The sequence below is a fragment of the Rhodamnia argentea genome, chromosome 4 (genome assembly GCF_020921035.1).
Source record: "Rhodamnia argentea isolate NSW1041297 chromosome 4, ASM2092103v1, whole genome shotgun sequence".
In the NCBI taxonomy this organism is placed as follows: Eukaryota; Viridiplantae; Streptophyta; class Magnoliopsida; order Myrtales; family Myrtaceae; genus Rhodamnia; species Rhodamnia argentea.
The window spans coordinates 30,176,071-30,188,374 of record NC_063153.1 but is presented as its reverse complement, the minus strand read 5'-3'; the positions used below and the strand labels follow the sequence as shown (position 1 = coordinate 30,188,374).

The window sequence follows — 12,304 nt, the reverse complement described above, 5'->3', positions numbered from 1 at the left end:
GCCAAGTTTGGAGTCATACGCACTCTTCACTTACCGTGTACCATGTATGTATTCCCTGTAGAAAAATTTGGGATACCCTCGATACGACTTAAGTAAATGTATATGTTCCGAACTATTTTATCATTTTCTCCTTTCTTTACAAGTTTTTCACCTCTAAATGGGGCCAATACCCATTAAAAAAAAACTCCCCGACTTTAGCATTTGTTCTTATCATATCCAAAACTTTTTTTTTTTTATCTCATAAAAAACCTCCAACTTTTACTTTGTCCCAATTCTACAAGCCCAATTTCCACACACACAAAAAAAAAAAATACAACTTTTACTTTTGTTCCAATTCTATAAGCCCAATATCCACACACAAAAATAAAACTTTTACTTTTGTCTCAATTCTACCGGCCTAATACTCAAAAAATCATAACTTTAGCATCTGTCCTAATTATATCAAAAATTTATTTTCTCATAATTGGAATGTTAAAATTTGGGGTTTTTTTTTTTTTTTTTTTTTTTTTTGTGGGTGGGGGGGTAATCACGTCTCGGGATTATGTCACCGTTAGACATGAGCACGTTTTTTTTTTATGTTGTGTTTTACATTGGATGTCGAATGTGTTAATAATATGATTACGGGGATTTTTTTTATATTTAATGATGAATTTATGGAAAAGCAAAGGGTACCTCCACCAAATGAAATTACAGATTCTGAATTCCAGGGTGGTGGATAGGACCTCTCAACCGAAGCCCAACGATACAAGAAGAAGAGTCTCATGGGCTTTCGACTGACGAGTCAAGACCGCCTCAACGGACCGGGTGCCAAACGGGCCGTCGGGCAGATGACGACGGCTTCTTCCCTGCAAAATTCCCCGTTCCCAACCCACTTTCTAGAGAGTTCGGGGACGCTCGTCGGGACTTCTTCCATTTGGAACCATCAGAGATGCGAACGTTCTTGGTGCTGTGCCTGTCCGTTCCTCTTCCGTAACTGTGGTCGGTCTTGATCGGCGGAGGAGATGTCGGCGGCGTACGGGAATGTGGTGTCGGGGAAGCTGAAACTAAAGGGGAGGCCCCTGGATGTGAAGCTGAACGGCGTTTACGGGGGCGGGATGACGTCCAAGAGGGCGAAGAACAAGAAGAAGAAGTACAGGGGTCGTCTTCTTCAACAACTCTGCGAGTCCGCGATAGGTTAGCTCGATGCCTCCTCGGCTTTTTTTTTTTTTTGTATGGTGTCTCCCGTCTGCTTGCCTGATCATCTTCGATGGGCTCTTCATGCGCTATGTCCAAGTCATTCCATGTGGGATGGGCGGCTTTCTCGAAATACGCGTGTCTGCGGAATTACTGTTGTGTTGCCCTTTTGGGGGAAATGCTGATTTTGCTCTGGAATCTTTGAGAAAAGGTGCTCGAATGTGCTACATAGGAATCATCAAATATGCTTGTCCGAAGATGTGTAATGTTAAAAGAGTTTGCGAACTTGTTAAAGTTCCTTAACTGTGCTCTGGAAATGTAAATGTCTCTGCTTTAAAGGCGGCTTTTCGATTCTTCGCAGTGTATTGGTGTGTGATCTTACCATTCTCAGCGGTCTAAACTAGTCCTCTAATTGATGCGTGTGTCTAAAGAAAAAGGAACAAAGAAGATTTCTATTTGAGACGCGTGGACTTCGTTTTGCGTTGAATGATCCACTCGCCTCGGAGTCTGTAAGTCTTACAATGTCTCGAGTTCACGAGTTAAACTATCATTGCCATATTGCCTGGGGAGAGATCTGAGATCACAAGTTAAACTATTGTTGTGTCATATTGCCTGGGGAATGATCTGCCCTGATTTAACACTGCCGGTGCCACCACCGGATCTCCTGAACCTCATCCTCATCACTGCTAAAAACCTCTCCTTTCGGCCTTGCTGGATCGCGTGACTTGCAATCACTGTGAACTGCAGTCATTTTTACTAGTAGAAGTATTACCAGCCAGTTTTAATTTGCATAAGACACTAATATGATCAATTTAGAAGGCGGTGATACTATCTTGGACAGGGAGATATTATAATTTAACTACCAGACTACTGCACTGTGTGCACATTTTGTCAGAATAATGTGTGCGAGCATACAGTACCTTGTTGATTCCATTGTGAGGTTCTTGTCATCCTTTCATAAATGTGGACAATGTCTAGGTGAAATGAAACGCGTAACGGTTAGCCACTCTCTTTCGTCTTCAGTTGGTGATAATCTTTGAAGTTTATCAAGGAACTCAATATCGTGTGCTGTTGAGTGTTCTCTGTTTGGCTAGCCTCGGTGCCTGTAGAGAACTTTTTTGTACAGACGTAAGTTGTGAGTATGATGCCAATATCTTGGTGTCTACTTATGACAGTATTCGCCGACAAAATCGCCTCCTTGGATGAGCCTGATCAGAGATTGTGCTTTGTCGGCTTCTGTTTGCTCTGTCTGCTAACACCTTCGTGGTGGACAGTTAATTTGGGTTGTGTTATCCAGTGAATTCGATGTCCTCTCCGATATTTAGTCTCTGTTCTCACATAGGCTTCTCCTCTTTTTGGAGGTTGTCAGGTGGGAACACTTTGCTGTCCTCAGATAATGCCGAGAGAATAAACACCAAAGGCCAAGATGATGGGAGGAGACTCGCTTCGGCGTACTACAACCGCCTGACGCCAGCAGAGAGGCGGTTTCTCCAGCAGACAGAGAAGATCGAACTGGAAAGGCTGGCGAAGATGGCCAGTAAGTCGCACCGCGACCGGGTCCAGGAATTCAACCAGTACCTGGCGAATCCCAGTGAGCGCTATGACATTCCTAAAGTTGGGCCTGGCTAAGTAAAACTCTGCACTCATTACCATGTGTTAGAAACAACATTAAGTTGTTGTTGAAAGAAAAGAAATTCCGCTGAATGGAACTGTTCTGATCACGGTATGCAAGAAAGCAAACTTTTATGTTCTGTGTTATGATTGTGGCATCTCTTGGAAGACAACGGTGGAAGACTTGTTGGTTTTATGTATTGTCAAACTAAATGCATTCAATGGCTTCTGGGTCACTTCGCCTTCGCCGAAATTGAAGCAATTGCTGGCATAATTTTCACAAGTTATAAAGGTTCACTACTTTTTCACATTGCGGAGATCTTATCGGAACTGCACTGGAATTCCTGTTCAGCAGTAGCCGTAGCAAGTACAACTTAGGTCACAAAACATGACAGACGATTTTGTCAATACACCGAACATTCAAATCCTTAAACTCTTCAATGTTTGTGGAATTCTTGGCTGGTTAAAGCAAAAGTTATTGTGCCATTTCATTCTATGGAGTGAACAGAAGATGTTGCTTAGAATGTTAATTTAGGTTGTGCATACCATTTCATTTCTTTCTTTAATTTCGGAACCGGAGAGAAAAATCTAAGAAAATTGGTACTTTTAAGCATGCGATTGGCATCTCCACAGAGGCTGAACGACATTGTTCGACAGTGAGCGCACCTCACGCCTAGTATGAAGAAAGAAAAACATGCTTAATTACAATATTGTGCCGTGTGATAGCTTCTTCTTTTTTTTTCTCTCTCTTCTCTCTCTCTTTTAAAGTCGTGGCGTGCCATATCTATAGAAAGAATGGAAAATTGTCCACAAAGTTCTAAACCTACCGCATTTTGTCAATTAAATCTTAGATTTTTTAATCTTGTCAATTAAATCCTAAATATTCGCAAAGTTGGCATATTCACCATTCCTAGAGGCAGCATATATGATCATGTACATAATCATGTAATACCAACTAGAAATGCCGAGGCGAGTCCACATTGGAGATCGGTTTAGGGTCACAGACTCACGGTCAGAGTATTTTGCCCCAAACGTTCCACAAAGAGCTCAAGTGACAAAACTTCCAAGAGTCTTGTCAAGGCGAAGTTCGACATTTTATTGGCGCCGCCGGAAAACAAACAGTGAACCTCGGGATCCCTTGCCCAACCTAATCGTCTCATCTATGTATGTGATTTGCAATTTGACTTCACTCTCTCCTCCATACTGGAACTCCATTTCTGCCACCTTCAGTTTAGGCGGCTCAAATATGACTTGAATCCATCTATCATCAAGTGCCTTCAATTTCCCTGCAAGTATCAAACCGGCGTAGGTCAGTTCGGAATTCTACATCAGATGACTTCCCAATTAGGTGTAAACACTAGTCTATCTCAGAGTGCCTCGGTGCTTTGATGGGGTTGAATAAGGCCGGCGGGTGAACATGGAAGCACAAAAAGATATGAAGCGCAGTGATAGGCAGAAGGAATTATAACAGGCAATTTGTTGTCAAAAACACTCAGATCTGTAAATTAGCACTGAAAGAGATAGTTCACCAAGAACATCCAGGCTAACATTGCCGGCGCACAAATTTTCCCTCATGAAATCAAAGGTGCATCTCACTACTAGTGGCTTATTTAATGTAGAAATAATGCCGACGAAGGGCCACTGGCAATTTGGTACACTAGCTAAAACGATTTGCACACGAAGGACATCAAAAGCAAACTTTTGGCTATGAGCGGAGATGGCGAGAGCGCACTTAATGGATATTCACGCAGAGGAAACTTTCAAGACTCATTCAAACGGCAATACATTGCAGACCTTGAGAAGGGATCCTGTCATGCAAGAGTCATGAGACTGATTCTTGTATCAAATTTGTTGGTCATATGAAAGCCATTTTCATTTATTGCAGCAGGCTAGGTTCTGTTCAATTACTAGTCCGCATCGTATCACTTCAGGCTTTCTCCAAGACGCAAAATGTGAGCATCAAATGGTGCGTTTCTGACAGACTAATTTATGAAGGCCCCTAAGCATTTATCTCCTGGATTAGATGTTTCACTCAGTTACTGAAGTACCTAAAATTGCAATCGATTAGCCAGCCCACCTTTTAACAAGACCTCTCCGTCGATGAAGCCCAAAGCAGAGAAGGAAACCTTGTTTCTCACAGTGTCAGGACCCTCAAGAGCCTGAATCATTTCCTTGGTTCTGAAGAAAACCCGACCCAGTGCACTCCTATAGCCGCCACCAGGTGATGTTGGATTTGAACAGTAGACAACATCCCATTCTGAAAAGTCGTAATGAATTAGAGTACTACGAATGATATTGTAGACTATATACCAACAGGTTAATCCCACTCTAATGGATTTGAATTGGGGTCTGTTCTTTGAGGAAATCAGTATAACATGGCCACTTGCTTTAGCCGACAGTTCTCCTTGTTTCTGTTTCTAATGCGACCGATAGATACAGGCTTTTATGCAAGAATTGCAAGAACACCTGCAGTCGAAGTTGGCTTCAAGCTAACCCAAGTGCCTCAGAGTAGTGCACTAACAAACAATCTCAAATGCAAATTACTGCAAACGCAGCAGATAGATAAGAATGTAATCACGGTGAAAATAATCCTAAAATTCAGGACAGTGATTAAAAAGAAAATCAGTACTCTAAGATTGACAACAAGATCAACGGGATTAAACAGGTCAATCACCAGTCTTCCAACATTAGAAGAGCCAAAAAAGGTCAGGAGAGATACGAAAACATGAAAGAATGGATCCGGGAACTCTAGAAAACCTTGGTGCAAGGAAATAATTTAAGATGATCCAGTGAAGTAAAGAAACAACCTTGCATATCAATGTTCCACGCTTTCCTGAAATGAATGACAAATCAACAGTAAGTCAATCAGTGCATTACCTCCAAATATAAGAGGCGACTTCACCGGTTGGCTCACACAATACTTCTGCAGTTCCTGAGCAACTTCAGCTACCTGTTTGTGCTCTTCTTCTTCAAGTGAAACTCCACCATCGGAATGTAACACCTGTTTTAGTTACGATGGATGAGTAAATCAAATCATCAAACTAAAGATCATTCAGGAAAGCAGCACCATTTGATCAATACACCATTGCCTCAGTAAAAATACATCAACTCGATTACATGACATCTACCAATCAAAGCAATTAGCCGCAAAGGCCACAAGTCTTGCACTCCTGTTATTCAAAGATGACCATTCAAACATACTTTTATCGAGACCCGATCACCTCAAGAGCTAGAAGAAGAATCAGCTGCATTATATTGCGATTCCCTGGATATATTACCGGCACCCTTGACAGCGGATAGCTAGAAAATTTGTTGCACAACATAGTAACTCTAGATATCCTAAAATCTGATATACTAACTTATATGATGCACTTCAAGTAGGCATTTAATTACATGAACCAATATTCTTCATCATAATATCCTTAGATGAGCGTGGACTGAAAAAGACATCATTGGACCCCCAATTGGATGAACAAAACCAAAAAACAAACCCTCACACTCCTAAACCAATTCACTCATTGCAGAAAATAACATCAACAAGCTAGAATAAGTCTCATTTCAACCTAACCAGCTCATCAGATAGTTTCAGTAAACAAAACTAGAGTACACCAAAGGTCATGTTAAGAAGGCTGTTCTCAGGTGTTAAGGAAGAGCTGCAAAGTCACCCAATTAGTGAATGGAAAATGACATAAAATAATTCCTGAATATTGGCCCAAGGTACAATGTCGTCTTTGAATATCTAATTTGTACAAATGATCCCTAAACAATTGGTAAATGCTCGATATAGTCCTTCCGTTTGCTCAAACGACAAATCAAACGTGAGTTGGCTATGTAAATTATTATACATGTCCATCTTTTATTAGCCATCTATTTTAGGAAACGAAAAGAAAAATTAGGGCGTTAACTTATCCATCGTTATTTAATGATGTGGATTATCAAATCCCGATCTGAATTTAACATATTACTACAACAATGCACGTGTAACCTTTTTTTTTTCTGTCATTCATCATTCAAACTTAACGGATTGGGAGTCACATTAGCAGATTTAGTAAACTTGAACTAATGGAAGGCAACATCGAACATTTTCATATAAACTAGAGATTAAATTGAACAATTGCTAACAGTTCAAGGATGACCTTAAATAAATTAAAAGCGTATGTCTGGCATTGTACATTGTCTCGAAGAATTAATGCTGCTCTGGTGGCTTCGAGGTTGGTGTTTTCAATGACGATGATTAGTGTAGGTGGTCGGTGCCGACAATGTAGGTTTGTGTACATTTCTCATGATGCATAAATAGACCCATTTTGGACTCAGTCTAAGAACTTAAGTCAATCCGACAAATGTCTTGTTAACCGGTGTCTGCAGGCACTTGTTAAGTATACTTAACTTAAATAGCTCGATTTTCACACTATTCATTGCATTTACTTAAATGACTGTTTATCGAGCGCCTCCCGGGCAACTCTGTCAACAGAATCTTTCCAATAATTATATCAATTCGAGGTTATGCAAATCAAACATGGTAATTGAAAGGAAACTTTTAATTTTTTTTTTTCCATGAATCAGCAAGAAAACTGCAGAAATTACGGCAGGTGTGCTGAATTTTGAGAGTCTCACCTTGGAGAGGATCGAAGCGACGAGATCGTCGGGACGACCGGTGTCCACGCGAGGGTCAGAAACTGAAACGGAAGCGCCAACTCGAGAGCTCCGCCGCTGAAGGCACCGAAAATGGAGGAGATGCGAGGTGGGTTTCAGTCGAGAGCTTCGGAGAGATCTGGTTTTGACGGCGTGGGAGGGGCAGTTGACGACGGTGGAGAAGAGAGCCGAAGAAGCGGTGGCCATGACCAGAGGAAAAAGCTCGCGAGAGATCAAGGATGGCGAGGGAATTTTCCCATTTTCCTTTCATTTTTTTTTTTTTTTTTTGAATGGCCAAGAGTCGCGTCCACTGCCACGTCAGCGAGAAATCGTGGAGTGGGGCCCGGTTTCGAGGAACAATCGGCTTCTGTCCTGCCACGTAAACCAATGTCTTTCGCAGATTATCCGTGGTTTGGTAGAAAAATGTGGCGGGGTCATGGGGGAGGCACGTGCACAATAGTTTTAGTGATATTAACTGATATTAGTCACCATTGGGGAATAATAATAAAATCAAGGGCTAACTCCTCAAAAAATTCCAAACTTCTGTGCTCACGCAACATTTACCTCACATCAATTTGGTGTAACGATCCCAAACCGATACTCCCCCACATTTATGCCAAAGTAACATTCGTGTCACGAAAAAATCTTAAACTAGTTACCCGAAAAAAATTTCAAATTTTCCATACTTTGGGGTAAGTTTGGAGTAAATATGGCACTGGTATACCAGTTTTGAATTTTAGTGACACGAAAATTAGTTTAGAGTAAATATGGCATGGATGAGCCAATTTGAAATTTACGGTCGTATTAACCCAAAACTAAAGCAATCTAATAATGAAGATGGAATAAATAGCATGAGTATTGGAAATTATTCATTTGAGAGAAGAAACAAAGGTAATACATATACATACATACATATATATGTATGTGTGTATGGAACCATTTTTTCACATTGGTCAAATAAGAGTCCGGAATGGTCCTTGACTCGAACTAGGGCCTCAAGTATTCTCATTATCTTAAAATAAGGGCCCGAAATGGCCATGACTGTTTCAAATAAGGGCCTAACTTGGCTAGCCGGCTGGCCAAATACTTCGGACGATCAAGAGTATTTTCATAAAAATACAATTTTAACCTAATTTTTAGTTGAATTATATTAAAATTTAAAAAACTCAAAGTAAAAAAAAAAAAGGAATAAGTAAATACAAGAGTGAGAGCTGGCTATATTTCTCTTTTTTTCACTTTTAATTTTTTTTAAAAAAATTTAAAATAGGAAAAAAGGAAAAAAAAGATGAAATGACAAAAATGCCCCTATCAATTGGTGAGTGAGGCCCTTTTTTTTTTTTTTTTTACTATATGGTCACTTCAGGCTCTCAATTGAAATAATATCCATTTTAGGCCCTTATTTGAGACAATGATGGCACTTCAAACCCTTACTTGATACAAGGTCGGGTTCAAGTCTTTATTTGAGAGATTGAAAATACTTCATGCCCTTTTTTGAAAATTTCCCTTAATATATAGTATATTAATCTCTTGATACTTTCTATATAATAAAATGAGCTTTTAAAAAATCATATGCGCCATAATATTTCCAACACTACCAGCTACATAATTTCATCGGTCCAAATCACATAGCACATTAATCCCAAGATATTTCACATCTCAATTTTTCTCGTAATCAACTCTACTAATCGAATGAATTGGCTAATCACATTCATTTTCTATTTGATGCATCTGATCATCTTATTAACATTATATACATGTCCTAGATTCTATAAAATTTCCGAAACAACCAGTTTTTTAAAATAATTTAGCGATTAAGTCCAAATTTTGATTAGATGGTAAAATTATCTAGATTTGGCATCAAATTATATAATCAACTAGAAAACTACCATCATAAGCATCCTTAGCATGTAAATAACCCCCAAAATTTTCAGTTTTGGAATATGCGACCTCCAACTTTTTGAAATTACATAATCCCCATGTTCTCCAATACTTATATTGTTTTTCACCAAATTTCGTTTCCTTTAACTAATCTAATTTAATCACTACCTAGTAAAAATTTTAATGAATAAAATTTCATTGTTCACAAAGGAATTTATGAGCTTTGAATTTCCATTTTTGCCCTAGTATTTATTTTGCCCCTGTACATGCATAGTTTCATCGCTCGCACTTTTGCCCATTGACGTCAATCAAAATCCTAGTGAAATCACTGAACCGTGTTTTTATTCATCAAATACAGGTCATGATGACTCCTACATATAATTTTGCAGCATAACAAATTTACGTGGCTTCAACAATCATTTTTTTAATCTTATATCCGCCAAGCAATAACCATGGTGCAAAATCATCTAAAATCACTCATACATATAGTTGTCACCAGTTCCTTTTAACAACACAGATCTATATTATTAAAATTTTAAGCTAAAACCAAATAAGGATCAAGAGTATTAGGTGGATCAACCCACTTTGTCTTCTACATATTTACTTACCTTGGAGGGAAAGCTCTGAGAGAACATGAAGCTTCATCCACCTTAAAATCAACTTATATTGAACAATCCGGTCCGATAAGGGTAAGGAGTGGTCGCCGGGGCAAGAGGGTTTGGACAATGAGAGGCTCTTGGTAGGCTTCTAGAATGACAAAGGGTGCAAGAAGGAACCAAATTGTGCACCGAATAGGGGGATAGAGATTCTGAAATATATATGTGAAAACTGAAATTAACTCACGGACACGTCTTTTAACGTAATGGCAATGCTTACATTTGGAACTCCAAAGTTAAGTGTATTCAGATGGGAGTAGTCCTAAGATGGTTGACCTCCAAGGAAAGTGCCCATCTGTACGTCGAAAGACAAAACAGTTTTGTCCTTTGACATACAAATGGGCACTTTAGGATAGCAAAGGGGACAGGAATGAACCAAACTGCACACCAAACGGAGGGAGAGCCTACAGAGTATCACCAGCTGAGGTTATGGTGCTTCTTTGTCTCACCATTGAGGAAGAAATTCAACTTCCAAGGATACAAATGCCAGAGATAAATATTTGCTCACACAAAGACAAATCTCATACTTGTATTTTAGAATTCACCTCCGTAATAGAGGAACTAATAAATAGGAAATAGGCAAAGTATTAAAGACATTACAACTGCCTAACTAATGACATAGGAACTAGAAAACATAATAAAGACCTAGAAACTAGAAAATGCATTAAAACACTTGGAAAGTAGAACATTGACACTTAAAACCTATAACTTATTTAATACTCATAAAACTTGGACTTGATTTTCGTTCAACATTCTTGGTAGCTGAATAGGGAGTCTTGCGATCAGCAATAAGCTTGTATATCGATATCACGGTAACCAATCGGCAACCATGGAATAGATAACTCTCTTGTGCAATCGGCATCTTCACCATGAAGTTGTCAACAAGGTCCAATGCTCCCCATCACTAAATCGACCTTGCATTGTTATGTTCCACTTTTTCTAAAGGAAGAAAAAAAAAATCCATCTAAACAGATTTGTGACTTTCCTTTTTCAAAATAGATTCCTCTAAAAAAGCAACGCTCAATATAAATTTCTCACAAAATTAGTTTCGAAACTACAATTTTCACTGCAATATCATGTCTAAGGATAGCCTAAGTCGTGATCCTTCCTATCCTAGTCGCTTTTGCTTCTATTCTAAAATTAGAAAATTAATTTTCACATTCTGCACTGTTTTTAGTCTTTAGAATTAATCCATTATACATAATTAGAACCAGAAAAGAGGTGTTCCGCATTTAACTAACAAGTTTTAACTCATCCATTTGTTCCATAGGGAAAACACGTATTTCAAAATGCATTTTAAAATCAATGCGCCTTATGTTGAATGTAATTACGAAAATTAGATTAAAGTCTTATAGTTCAGAAAAAAAAAATATAGGTTTCTATTAATAGATACAGTTTTAGAGTTTGAATTTATAAATGGCTAAAAGTAAAATAAAACTGCATGTGATAATAGAATTTAAAAATTGAATAATTAAATATATCTTATCTACAATAAAACTTGTATAATGGTAAGTATACCATTATTTTCACTCAGCAAAATTCCTTTTGAAATATTACTTCACTTTTTCTTCTTCTTTTTTGCGACAGAAAGTAGTTTCCAGCATTGTCAAACTATTGTCACTTAATTTTGACAAAAAAAAAAAGAACTATTGTCACTTAATTGAAAGATAATAGGGAAACTAAAAATCGAGAAACGGTAAGGATCTATTCGCCACTTCATATATAACTTAAATAATATACAGTCTATATAACTCTAATATAAATAGAACATCGGGAAAGTTATTTTAACAATTCGAGGACAGATGCAAAAGTGACTAGGATCGACATGATGTGACATTGAGAAATTTATTTTGAGAAAAATTCTCGTATAGATTTATTTTGAGAATTATTCGAGATTTAGGCTTCGTTTGTTTCACAGAAAATGAGTTGTTTCTAAAAAATATTTTCCAGGAAGTCAATTTCCAAGAAAATAACTATATTTTTCGGTGTTTGATTGAAATATGAAAAAGATCAGGAAAATATTCTCTGTTGTTTGGGATGGGAAATTGGATTTAATTTTCCTCGATGCACTTCATTTAATAACTTATTTTTTCCTTTTTATCATTTTTATTTTTTAAAATAGAATTTTAATATTTTCAATTATTTATCTTTTTTTTCCTTTTTCGTTTTTTCTCCTTCCTCTTTTCTTTTATTCTTTTTAATATTTTTCTCTTTTCTCAATTATAGTTTTCCGCCGGTCGCCGGCCTAGAGTACGATCGGCGACTGGTTGCGAGCAACGCCTAGCCTTGCGCAAGGCCGGCAACCGCCGGCTTGGGCTTGCACGAGACCAACGACGGCTCGTCCGGCCTCATCG

At 38.3% G+C, this 12,304-nt stretch overlaps 2 protein-coding genes across 3 annotated transcripts; one reads left to right on the top strand and one right to left on the bottom strand.

Annotated features, from left to right (window-relative positions):
* Positions 1–949: 949 nt before the first annotated feature.
* Positions 950–3,030, top strand: LOC115748823 (protein FAM32A-like). 2 transcript variants are annotated; one of them, XM_030685468.2, is made up of 2 exons: positions 950–1,173; positions 2,567–3,030. In XM_030685468.2, the coding sequence occupies exons 1-2, from the start codon at positions 1,002–1,004 to the stop codon at positions 2,800–2,802; spliced, it is 408 nt and encodes a 135-aa protein (XP_030541328.1). In that variant the 5' UTR covers positions 950–1,001; the 3' UTR covers positions 2,803–3,030. The 2 variants fall into 2 exon arrangements, with proteins under 2 accessions (XP_030541328.1, XP_030541327.1); XM_030685467.2 differs by having other exon boundaries at positions 2,543–2,924.
* Positions 3,031–3,669: 639 nt separating this feature from the next.
* On the bottom strand, positions 3,670–7,665 carry LOC115748822 (probable plastid-lipid-associated protein 8, chloroplastic). Its single transcript, XM_030685466.2, has 4 exons — positions 7,399–7,665; positions 5,662–5,785; positions 4,862–5,041; positions 3,670–4,070 (listed from the first exon to the last, which is right to left on the bottom strand). The coding sequence occupies exons 1-4, from the start codon at positions 7,621–7,623 to the stop codon at positions 3,880–3,882; spliced, it is 720 nt and encodes a 239-aa protein (XP_030541326.1). The 5' UTR covers positions 7,624–7,665; the 3' UTR covers positions 3,670–3,879.
* Positions 7,666–12,304: the final 4,639 nt, after the last annotated feature.